Source organism: Passer domesticus, chromosome 3, assembly GCF_036417665.1.
Source record: "Passer domesticus isolate bPasDom1 chromosome 3, bPasDom1.hap1, whole genome shotgun sequence".
NCBI classification, from domain to species: domain Eukaryota; kingdom Metazoa; phylum Chordata; class Aves; order Passeriformes; family Passeridae; genus Passer; species Passer domesticus.
The window spans coordinates 594,316-606,983 of record NC_087476.1 but is presented as its reverse complement, the minus strand read 5'-3'; the positions used below and the strand labels follow the sequence as shown (position 1 = coordinate 606,983).

At 50.6% G+C, this 12,668-nt stretch overlaps 1 protein-coding gene across 9 annotated transcripts in view; it reads left to right on the top strand.

Annotated features, from left to right (window-relative positions):
• DTNB (dystrobrevin beta) overlaps window positions 1-12,668 on the top strand; it is a 190,764-nt gene that overhangs the window by 75,267 nt on the left and 102,829 nt on the right. For 6 of the 9 annotated variants that reach the window (XM_064411445.1, XM_064411446.1, XM_064411442.1 and 3 more), the window contains 2 exons: window positions 5,260-5,346; window positions 10,512-10,599. In XM_064411445.1, coding sequence (XP_064267515.1) covers window positions 5,260-5,346; window positions 10,512-10,599 — 175 coding nt within the window. Of the gene's footprint in view, window positions 1-5,259; window positions 5,347-10,198; window positions 10,279-10,511; window positions 10,600-12,668 lie in introns of all 9 variants that reach the window. The other 3 variants (XM_064411449.1, XM_064411450.1, XM_064411447.1) reach the window with 3 other exon arrangements.

The following is a 12,668-nucleotide window of genomic DNA, read 5'->3' as shown; positions in this document are numbered from 1 at the left end:
GTGGCACTGCCAGGCGGGTGGCACTGCCAGGCAGGTGGCACTGCCAGGTGGGTGGCGCTGCCAGGCAGGTGGCACTGCCCGTCCCTGCAGCTGGCACTGCCAGGCGGGTGGCACTGCCAGGCAGGTGGCACTGCCAGGTGGGTGGCGCTGCCAGGCAGGTGGCACTGCCCGTCCCTGCAGCTGGCACTGCCAGGCGGGTGGCACTGCCAGGCAGGTGGCACTGCCCGTCCCTGCAGCTGGCACTGCCAGGCAGGTGGCACTGCCAGGTGGGTGGCACTGCCGGGCAGGTGGCACTGCCAGGCGGGTGGCACTGCCAGGCAGGTGGCACTGCCCGTCCCTGCAGCTGGCACCGGGAGGTGGCACTGAGAGCTCCGGGCTGGGGACAGGGAGGGCTCAGGCACAGCTGGGAGGGACTGCAGCCCCAGGGACCGCGGGGTTCGGGGGTTTGGGGGTTCTGGAATTTGGGGGTTTGGGGGCTCTGGAATTTTGGGGTTCGGGGATTCTGGAATTCTGGGGTTTTGGGGCTCTGGGATTCTGAGGTTCAGGGGTTCTAGAATTGTGGGATCTGGAGTTCTGGGGTTCTGTAGTTCTAGAGCTCTGGGATTTGTGGGATCTGGAGTTCTGGAATTCTGGGGTTCTGTAACTCTGGAATTCAGTGGTTCTGGAATTTTGGGGTTCAGGCTTCTGGAATTCTGGAAATCTGAAAATCTGGGGTTCTGCAGTTCAGGGGTTCAGGGGTTCTGGAATTCCGGGGTTCTGGAAATCCAGGGTTCTGGGATTCTGGAATTCTGAGATTCTGGAATTCTGGGTTCTGGAATTTTGGGGTTCGGGGGTTCTGGAATTCTGGGGTTCTGGAGTTCTGGGGTTGTGGAGCGCTGGGATTTTGGTGTTTTAGGGCTGTGGGGTTCTGGGATTCTGGAGTTTTGGGGTTATGGGGTTCTGGAATTCTGGGGTTCTGAATTTTGGGGTTTTGGGGCTCTGGGGTTCTGCAATTCTGGGGTTCTGGAATTTTGGGGTTCCAGAATTCTGGAACTCTGGAATTCAGGGACTCTGGAATTCTGGAGTTCTGGCATTATGGGGTTCTGGGGTTCTGGAATTCTGGGCTTCTAGTATTTTGGACTCCTGGGATTCTGGAGTAGTGGGGTTCTGAAATTCTGGAATTCTGGTTTTCTGAAATTCTGGGATTCTGGAGTTCTGGGGTTTTGGGGTTCTGGAATTCCAGGATTCTGGCATTCTGCTGTTCCGGGGTTCTGGGGCTCTGGCATTCTGGGGCTCTGGTGTTTTGGGGTTCTGGGGGGCCCTGGCTCCCTGTCTGGCCATTTCCAGCCCCCCTGAGCCTCGGTGCCCCGGGGCAGCCCTGGGCAGGCACCAGTGGCTCCCAGCCCCTTCCCAGCCCTTTCTGGGCTGGAATTCCCCACCTGGGGCAGGTGGGGCCTGGATCCATCCCTCACCTGGGGCCTCGAAGTGCAGGTGGCAGGGAGGGGACAGGAAATTCCCCCTTTTCCCCTGGAAAATCCCTTTTTTCCCCCTGGAAAATCCCTTTTTCCCCCTGGAAATTCCCTTTTTTTCCCCTAAAAATTTCCTATTTTCCCCTAGAAATTCCCTTTTTTTCCCCTGGAAATTCCCTGTTTTCCCCTGGAAAATCCCTTTTTTTCCCCTGAAAATTCCCTACTTTCCCCTGGAAAATTCCCTTTTCCCCCTGGAAATTCCCTTTTTCCCCTGGAAATTCCCTATTTCCCCTGGAAATTCCCTTTTTTCCCCTGGAAATTCCCTTTTTTCCCCTAGAAATTCCCTATTGTCCCCTGGAAAATCCCCTTTTTTCCCCTGGAAATTCCCTTTTCCCCCTAAAAATTCCCTATTTTCCCCTGGAAAATTCCCTTTTTCCCTTGGAACTTCCCTATTTTCCCCTGGCAATTCCCTATTTCCCCCTGGCAATTCCCTATTCTCCCCGCCCTGGCAGCTCCCACAGCTCCGCCTGGTGTCAGTGCTCTCCCCAGGATTTCCTGCAGCTCCTCCTGCCCGGGCAGCCCCGAGGCAGGGGCTGAAATGAAGGGTTCATTTCCCCTGCGGGAGGCTCTGGCACTCCTGGCAGCTGGAATTGCAGCTGGAATTGCAGCTGGAATTGCAGCTGGAGCTGCTCCAAGTCCCCCTTCCCCCCCGGCTCCTGCTGGGAAGCCAGATGTGCTCCTAAAAATGTCAAATATTCTCTGAGCTCCAGGGAATGGTGGATGGAAATGTGAGGAGCTGCAGGAACTCTTGGGTTTCCAGAAAATCTGAAAAATCTCTTGGGTGTCCAGGAAATCTGATAAAACTCTTGGGTTTCCAGAAAAATCTCTTGCGTTTCCAGAAAATATGAAACTTTCTTGGGTCTCCAGAAAATCTGAACATCTCTTGGGTCTCAGAAAAATCTGACAATCCCTTGGGTTTCCAGAAAATCTGACAATTTATGGGGTTTCCAGAAAATCTGAAAAACTCTTGGGTTTCCAGAAAATATTAAAAGCTCTTGGGTTTCCAGAAAATCTGATAAAACTCTTGGGTCTCCAGAAAAATCTCTTGGGTTTCCAGAAAATATGAAAAGCTCTTGAGTTTCCAGAAAAACTGAAAATCTCTTGGGTTTCCACAAAATCCGAACATTTCTTTGGTTTCTAGAAAATCTGAAAATCTCTTGTGTTCCCAGAAAACCTCTTTTGCAGGAAGCTGTCGGGGTGGCACAGAAACAGAGTTTTTATCTCTCCTTTACTCAAGGCGCTCTGTTGGCTCTGACAAACGTCCCCTGCAGTCCAGCCCTGTGCAGGGGAATGCTCCAGAGTGCAGCAGCTTTGGTTTGGTGAGCCTCAAACCAAAGAAAAGCATCCACCCAACGCTGGGTGCCTGGCACAGGCCGTGCTGCAGAGCAGCCAGGGGGCACAGAGTCAGTCAGAGAGTCAGAGAATCAGAGAATCAATCACAGAGTCACTGAATCAATCACACAGTCACTGAATCAATCACACAATCACTGAATCAATCACACAGTCACTGAATCAATCACACAATCACTGAATCAATCACACAGTCACTGAATCAATCACAGAGTAAATCACAGAATCAGATAATCAATCACAGAATCAGATAATCAATCACACAATCACTGAATCAATCACACAGTCACTGAATCAATCACAGAGTCACTGAATCAATCACTGAATCAATCACAGAGTCACTGAATCAATCACAGAGTCACTGAATCAATCACTGAATCAATCACAGAGTCACTGAATCAATCACTGAATCAATCACAGAATCACAGAATCAGATAATCAATCACAGAATCAATCACAGAATCAGAGAATCAATCACACAATCACTGAATCAATCACAGAGTCAATCACAGAATCAGATAATCAATCACAGAGTCAATCACAGAATCAGATAATCAATCACAGAGTCAATCACAGAATCAGAGAATCAATCACAGAATCAGATAATCAATTACAGAATCACAGAATCAATCACAGAGTCAGACAATCACAGAATCAATCCCAGAATCAGATAATCAATCACAGAATCACTGAATCAATCACAGAATCAGAGAATCAATCACACAATCACAATCACACAACCACAGTCAATCACAGAATCAGAGAATCAGATAATCAATCACAGAATCACAGAATCAATCACAGAGTCAATCACAGAATCACTGAATCAATGACACAATCCTAGAATCAACCACAGAATCAGAGAATCAATCACAGAATCAGATAATCAACCACACAATCACAGAACTAATCACACAATCAGATAATCAATCACACAATCACTGAATCATTCACACACAATCACACAATCACAGACTCAATCACACAATCAAACAATCCATCACAGAATCACAGAACCACACACAATCACAGTCACAGAATCACAGAATCAATCACAGAATTCCCAGAATTCACACAGAATCAATCACAGAGTCAATCACAGAATCAGATAATCAATTACAGAATCACAGAATAAGATCAGAAATCACAGAATCACTGAATCAATCACAGAATCAGATAATCAACCACACAACCACAGAACTAATCACACAATCAGATAATCAATCACACAATCACTGAATCATTCACACACAATCACACAGAGTCACACAATCACAGAATCAATCACACAATCAAACATCAATCACAGAATCACAGAACCACACACAATCACAGTCACAGAATCACAGAATCAATCACAGAATCAGATAATCAATCACACAGAGTCACACAATCACACAATCACTCACAATCAAACAATCAATCACAGAACCACACACAATCACAGTATCAGAATCACAGAATCAGTCACTGAATCCCACACAATCCCCAGGTTGGAAGAGCCCTCCAAGCCCATCGAGTCCAGCCCAGCCCCAAGAGCTCAGCTCAGCCCTGGCCCCCAGTGCCACATCCAGGCTTTGTTAAACACCCCCAGGGATGGGCACTGCACCACCTCCCCGGGCAGAGCATTCCAGAACTTCATCACCTTGCTGGAAAAACCTTTTCCCTGCTATCCAGCCTGAATTTCCCTGGTGCAGCTGGAGGCTGTGTGCTCTGGTTCTGGCAGTGCCTGGAGAAAGAGCCCAGCCCAGCTGAGCACAGCCACCTTTCAGAGGTGGAGAGGGTGATGAGGGCACCCCTGAGTCTCCTTTTCTCTTCCCTCCTGCTTTGGGGTTTTGGGGCTGTTTGCCCACAAAAAGGGTTGGGTTGTTCATGGAAAGGGTGCTCAGGCCTTGGCAAGGGCTGTCCAGGGAGGGTGGCAGTGCCCATCCCTGCATGTGTCACCTGGATGTGGCACTGAGTGCCCTGGGCTGGGGACAAGGTGGGCACTGGGCACAGCTGGGACTCTGGAAGGTCTGGGAGGGCTTTTCCAGCCCAAATGGTTCTGGATTCTGTGATTCTGGGAACGGGGAACGCTGCTGGGGTTGGACTCTCTCCTGCTCTTCCCTAAAGATCTTACTGGGAATTCTACAACATTTCCAGAATCCCTGAGGCTGGCAAAGCCCTCCAAGGTCACCCAGTCCAGCTGTGCCACCTTGTCCCCAGCCCAGAGCGCTCAGTGCCACATCCAGGAATTCCCTGGCCGCCTGCAGGGCTGGGCACCCCAACCCTCCCTGTGCCATGCCAGGCTGTCCCCAGTGTCCCCTGCCGGTGTGCGAGCCCCCGCAGTGTCCCCCCGCTGCCCGGGCTCAGCCCCTGCTCACGGTGTTCCCGTTCTTCTCTGCTCTCGCTGCCCCGCCAGGTGCCAGCACAGCCGCAGCCCCGAGCCCTGCCCGGAGGAGCACGCCCTGATCGCCACCTTTGCCAGCCGCCTGCGGAGCGGGGCACGGTCAGTGCCAGCCCGGGGACAGGGGGGACAGCGCGGGGGCCGCGGGTGGCACCAGCGCGGCCGCTGGGAGCCCTGCACAGACCCCCTGCTCCCGTTCCTCCTCTCTCTGGCACCCTGACGGGAGCTCACCCGGATTTCCCCTGCTGGAATCTCATCTCAAACCTAATTTTCCCTAAAATTTCCCCTGCTGGAATCTCACCTCAAATTTCCCCTGCTGGAATATCTCACCTCAAATTTCCCCTGCTGGAATCTCATCTTTCCCCAATTTCCCCCTTCTGAAATCTCACCCGAATTTCCCCTGCTGGAATCTCATTCCAAAATTCCCCTGCTGGAATCTCACCCTGAATTTCTTCTGCTGGAATATCTCACCTCAAATTTCCCCTGGTGGAATCTCATCTTTTCCCCCCATTTCTCCCTGCTGGAATCTCACCTCAAACCAAATTTCCCCTGCTGGAATCTCACTCCAGATTTCCCCCTGCTGGAATTTCATCCCAAATTTCCCCTGCTGGAATCTCATCCCAAATTTCCCCTGCTGGAATATCTCACCTCAAATTTCCCCTGCTGGAATCTCATCTTTCCCCCCCCCCCCCCCCCCATTTCCCCCTGCTGGAATCTTGACTTTTTCTCTAAATTCCCCCTGCTGGAATCTCACCCGAATTTCCCCTGCTGGAATTCCACCCCAGATTTCCCCGGCTGGAATCTCATCTTTCCCCAGATTTGCCCCTTCTGAAATCTCAACCCCAAATTCCCCCTGCTAGAATCTCAACCCCAAATTCCCCCTGCTGGAATCTCAACCCGAATTTCCCCTACTGGAATCTCAACCCGAATTTCCCCTGCTGGAATATCTCACCTCAAATTTCACCTGCTGGAATCTCATTCCAAATTTCATCTCATATTTTTTCTCAATTTCCCCCTGCTGGAATCTCATCTTTTTCCCCCAAATTTCCCCCGCTGAAATCTTACCCCAAACTCCCCCTGCTGGAATCTCTCCCCGAATTTCCCCTGCTGGAATCTCACCCCGAATTCCCCCTTCTGGAATCTCATCTCAAACCTAATTTTCCCTAAAATGTCCTCTGCTGGAATCTCGTCTTTTACCAAACTCCCCCTGCTGGAATCTCACCCAAATTTCCCCTGCTGGAATCTCATCTTTCCCCAGATTTCTCCTGCTGGAATCTCACCCTGAATTTCCCTTGCTGGAATCTCACCTGAAATTTCCCCTGCTGGAATCTCAGACCAGATTTCCCCTGCTGGAATCTCATTCCAAATTTCCCCTGCTGGAATCTCATTTTTTTCCCAATTTCTCCCTGCTGGAATCTCATCTTTCCCCAAATTTCCCCCTTCTGAAATCTCAACCCCAAATTTTCCCCTGCAGGAATCTCACCCCCAATTCCCCCTGCTGGAATCTCATCTTTTACCAAATTCCCCCTGCTGGAATCTCACCCCGAATTCCCCCTGCTGGAATCTCATCTCACCCAAATTTCCCCTGCTGGAATTTCATTCCAAAATTCCCCAGCTGGAATCTCATCTTTCCCCAGATTTCTCCCTGCTGGAATCTCACCCCGAATTCCCCCTGCTGGAATCTCATCTCAAACCTAATTTTCCCTAAAATTTCCTCTGCTGGAATCTCGTCTTTTACCAAACTCCCCCTGCTGGAATCTCACCCAAATTTCCCCTGCTGGAATCTCACCCCAAATTTCCCCTGCTGGAATCTCTCCCCAGATCTCCTCTGCCGGAATCTCATTCCAAATTTCCCCTGCTGGAATCTCACCCCGAGTTTCCCCTGCTTGAACCTCTCCCTGAATTTCACTGCTGGAATCTCATTCCGAATTTCCCCTGCTGGAATCTCGTCTTTTCCCCCAAATTTCCCCCTGCTGGAATCTCACCTCAAACCAAATTTCCCCTGCTGGAATCTCATTCCAGATTTGCCCTGCTGGAATCTCATTTTTTTTTCCCAATTTCTCCCTGCTGGAATCTCACCTTTCCCCAAATTTCCCCCTTCTGAAATCTCAACCCCAAATTTTCCCCTTTGGAATCTCACCTCAGATTTCCCCTGCTGGAATCTCATCTCAAACCTAATTTTCCCCAAAATTTCCCCCTGCTGGAATCTCATCTTTCCCAAATTTCCCCTGCTGGAATCTCACCTCAAATTTCCCCTGGTGGAATCTCATCTGTTTTCCCAATTTCTCCCTGCTGGAATCTCGTGATTTTCCCCAAATTTCCCCTGCTGGAATCACATCTTTACCCCAGATTTCCCCCTGGATTTCTTGCCCAGCCCAGCTCTGTCCTGAGCTCATCCCTGCTCCTCCTCCTGCCCGTCCTGGCTCTGCCTCTGCCCTGCACCAGCTCTGCTCGTGAACATTGACAGAACCACAGAATGCAGAATATTTACAGAATGACAAAATACAGAACAGCTACAGAATGCCAGAATATAGAATATTTACATAATATAGAATACAGAACATTGACAGAACCACAGAATGCAGAACAGCTACAGAATGCCAGAATATAGAATACAGAACATTTCCAGAATCACAGAATCCAGAACATTTACAGAATACCAGAATATAGAATACAGAACATTGACAGAATCACAGAATGCAGAACATTTACAGAATGACAGAATATAGAATATTTACAGAATGCCAGAATATCACACAGAATATTTACAGAATCACAGAATACAGAACATTTACAGAAGCACAGAATATCACACAGAACGTTTACAGAATGCCAGAATATAAAATATTTACAGAATCCCAGAATATAGAATACAGAACATTTACAGAATGCCAGAATACAGAATACAGAACATTTACAGAATCACAGAATGCAGAACATTTACAGAATGACAGAATATAGAATATTTACAGAATGCCAGAATATAGAATACAGAACATTTACAGAATCACAGAATGCAGAACATTTACAGAATGCCAGAATATCACACAGAGAATGCCAGAATATAGAATATTTACAGAATCCGAGAATATATAATATTTACTGAATGTAAAATAGGGAAAATTTTCAGATTCCCAGAATACAGAACATTTACAGAATGCCAGAATACAGAATATTTACAGAATGCCAGAATATCACACAGAATGTTTACAGAATGCCAGAATATATTATATTTACAAAATATAGAATACAGAACATTTACAGAATGCCAGAATATAAAATCCAGAATATTTACAGAATCCCAGAATATATATTGACAGAATATAGAATATAGAACCTTTCCAGATACCCAGAATACAGAACATATACAAAATGCCAGAATATAGAATATATACAGAATCCCAGAATATAAAATCCAGAATATTTACAGAATACCAAAATACATAATACAGAACATTTACAGAATATAGAACACAGATTATAGAACACAGAACATTTACAGAATCCCAGAAATACAGAATATTTACAGACTACAAGAATACAGAATATTTACAGACTCCCAGAATATCTCACACAGGAATTTCCAGAATCTCTGCCTGTCCCAAACCCCTTTCCTGCTTTGAAAAATCCATTCCCTCTTTCTGGAACTGCTCTTGGTGCAGGATTTCTGTTCCCAGGCTGTGTCTGTGACTGGGATTTCTGTTCCCAGGCTGTGTCTGTGACTGGGATTTCTGTTCCCAGGCTGTGTCTGTGCAGGATTTCTGTTCCCTGGCTGTGTCTGTGACTGGGATTTCTGTTCCCTGGCTGTGTCTGTGCAGGATTTCTGTTCCCAGGCTGTGTCTGTGACTGGGATTTCTGTTCCCTGGCTCTGTCTGTGCAGGATTTCTGTTCCCTGGCTCTGTCTGTGCAGGATTTCTGTTCCCTGGCTCTGTCTGTACAGGATTTCTGTTCCCTGGCTGTGTCTGTGACTGGGATTTCTGTTCCCTGGCTGTGTCTGTGACTGGGATTTCTGTTCCCTGGCTGTGTCTGTGACTGGGATTTCTGTTCCCTGGCTGTGTCTGTGCAGGATTTCTGTTCCCAGGCTGTGTCTGTGCACGATTTCTGTTCCCAGGCTGTGTCTCTGCAGGATTTCTGTTCCCAGGCTGTGTCTGTGACTGGGATTTCTGTTCCCAGGCTGTGTCTGTGACTGGGATTTCTGTTCCCAGGCTGTGTCTGTGCAGGATTTCTGTTCCCAAGCTGTGTCTGTGACTGGGATTTCTGTTCCCAGGCTGTGTCTGTGCAGGATTTCTGTTCCCAGGCTGTGTCTGTGCAGGATTTCTGTTCCCAGGCTGTGTCTGTGACTGGGATTTCTGTTCCCTGGCTGTGTCTGTGCAGGATTTCTGTTCCCAGGCTGTGTCTGTGCAGGATTTCTGTTCCCTGGCTGTGTCTGTGCAGGATTTCTGTTCCCAGGCTGTGTCTGTGACTGGGATTTCTGTTCCCAGGCTGTGTCTGTGCAGGATTTCTGTTCCCTGGCTGTGTCTGTGCAGGATTTCTGTTCCCAGACTGTGTCTGTGCAGGATTTCTGTTCCCTGGCTGTGTCTGTGCAGGATTTCTGTTCCCAGGCTGTGTCTGTGCAGGATTTCTGTTCCCTGGCTGTGTCTGTGCAGGATTTCTGTTCCCTGGCTGTGTCTGTGACTGGGATTTCTGTTCCCAGGCTGTGTCTGTGACTGGGATTTCTGTTCCCTGGCTGTGTCTGTGCAGGATTTCTGTTCCCTGGCTGTGTCTGTGACTGGGATTTCTGTTCCCTGGCTCTGTCTGTGCAGGATTTCTGTTCCCTGGCTCTGTCTGTGCAGGATTTCTGTTCCCTGGCTCTGTCTGTGCAGGATTTCTGTTCCCTGGCTGTGTCTGTGACTGGGATTTCTGTTCCCTGGCTCTGTCTGTGCAGGATTCTGTCTGACCCCGTGCTGTGTTTCAGTGCCCTGGACAGCCCAGGCCGGCTGGATGAGGAGCTCCGGCTCACTCTGGGCTGTTTCTCAGTGCCCTGGGCTCACTCTGGTCAGGTTTTTCAGATCCCTGGGCTGGCTCTGGTCAGGTTTCTCAGTTCCCCAGGCTCACCCTGTGCTGTTTTGCAGTGCCCTGGACAGCCCAGGCCGGCTGGATGAGGAGCACTGGCTCACTCTCGGCTGTTTGTCAGTACCCTGGGCTCTCTCTGGGTTGTTTCTCAGTTCCCTGGGCTCTCTCTGATCAGGTTTCTCAGTTCCCCCGGCTCACCCCGTGCTGTTTTGCAGTGCCCTGGACAGCCCAGGCCGGCTGGATGAGGAGCACCGGCTCATCGCCCGCTACGCCGCGCGCCTGGCCGCCGAGGCCGGCAATGCTGTGAGTGCCCTGTCCTGCCACGGGGGGCTGGGGGACACCACGGGGGGCTGGGGGACACCACGGGGGGCTGGGGGACACCACGGGGGGCTGGGCTCCCAAACCTGCCCGAAATCCCCAGTTTCTGCTGGGAACGAGGTCAGGGCAGCGGGGAGATCGGCGCTGCTCAGGCTGCAGGGAGAGAAATGTGAGGAAAACAAATCCTGGCCGAGTGCTGGGGGTGGATTTATTCCAGAGGGAAGCAGCCTGGGAGAGGGAAAGGTGGGTTTGTGTTTGCAGCCGCTCGTAGGGGAGGATGAAGGATAAATTTTTCCAGTCGGTGAAAATCAGCCCTGCTCTGACACAAAATGGGCGCGGGAGCACAGCCAGGGTTTGCTGACATTCCAGGGAACATTTGCAGCCTGGGACCCCTGTCGTGGCTGGTTTGCCCACAGGGAGGGAGAGCAGGGTGTGCAGGAGCATCTCCCACGTTCTGGGCTCCCCCAGGGCCGAGGGACGTGGGCAGATCTCTGTGAAAGCCTCCAAGCACTCTGTGCTGCTGGGACATCTGAATGTGTCCCTTCCCCCTCCCTCTGCCCAGGGCTCCCTCCACAGTCACTCCACTCGCCAGGGACGTGGAAATATTAAGGACACAGTGGCAGGTTTCAGGTTTAGGTGGAAAAGGAGGAAATTTCCATGTTTTCCTGTAAAACCCAGGCTGCTGAGACAGCAAGGGCTGAGTCACTGTCACGCTGGAAGGTGCTGGAAGAGCTCTTAGTCATGGCCTGACTTCTTCTGGTACAAAGCGTTATGAAAACTGGATTGGTTCTGAGGGGACCTGGTTGTTAAAATCCCATAAATCACCTCAAACTCTTGTTCAGGGCCTGAAGTGGAGGCGTTCTCTGGGTGTCCAGGAGCAGCACCTGGAGTTTGCTGAGGCTCCTCAAGCCCTGAGGGAAATCCCTGTTCCCAATCCCATCCCAAACAGATGCTGGAGCAGTGCCAGGGGCTGCTGGGGCAGAGGAAGGAGGGAAAAGGGAATAATGGGGGTTCTGTGCAGGCAGGGCTCAGTTCTGGGAACCTGGGAGTTGTTTATGGCCCCAGCACTCGCTCCCAGCCCAGAAAAAACGGGGAATCAGCTGGGACAGGAGGATTTGTCACATTCTGGGGGACTCTGAGCTCCAAGGTTTGGAATCCTGGCAGCTCCTCCTTGTTCCCAGCTCCTGTCCTGGCCATGGCAGCCTGGGACTTGTCATGGGGACAGTCCTGCTGAGCTCTGGGACGGGTGACATCCATGGGGACAGTATGCCACATCCGTGGGGACAGTGTGCCATGACTTTGGGGAGATGTTTTCTGTGCACTCAGAGCTGGTGGCTGCAGTTTCCACTGGCACAGGGTGCCCAGAGCAGCTGGGGCTGCCCCTGGATCCCTGGCAGTGCCCAGGGCCAGGCTGGGACACCCTGGGACAGTGGCAGTGTCCCTGCCAGGGGAGGGGTGGCACTGGGTGGGCTCTGAGGTCCCTTCCCACCCAACCCAGCTGGCATTCCATGATGCCAAGGTGCTGCTGGCTGGGATGGCTCTGGTCTGATTCCCTGTGGGGTGCAGATTTGGGGGGGCAAGGGGGAAAGCTGAGCTCTGGGGAGACCCTGGAGCCCCTGGCAGGGCCTGGAGGGGCTCCAGGAGAGCTGCAGAGGGACTGGGGACAAGGATGGAGGGACAGGAGCCAGGGAATGGCTCCCAGTGCCAGGGGGCAGGGCTGGGTGGGAGATTGGGAATGAGGAATTGTTCCCTGGCAGGGTGGGCAGGGCTGGCACAGGGGGCTGTGGGGCTGGCTGCAGGCCTGCATGCAGGGAGGGACTGGGGGGACTGGTGTGGGACTGTCATTGTGTGATTGTGTGAGTGACTCGTGTGATTTCCGTGTTTTCTATGATTGGTGTGATTTCTGTGATTCTGTAATTTGTGTGATTTCTGTAATTTCTGTGTTTTCTGTGACTTGTGTGATTTGTGTCATTGTGTCAATCACAGATTCTGTGATTTCTGTGACTGCGTTTTCTGTGATTGGTGTGACTTCTGTGATTCCTGTTTTTGTGATT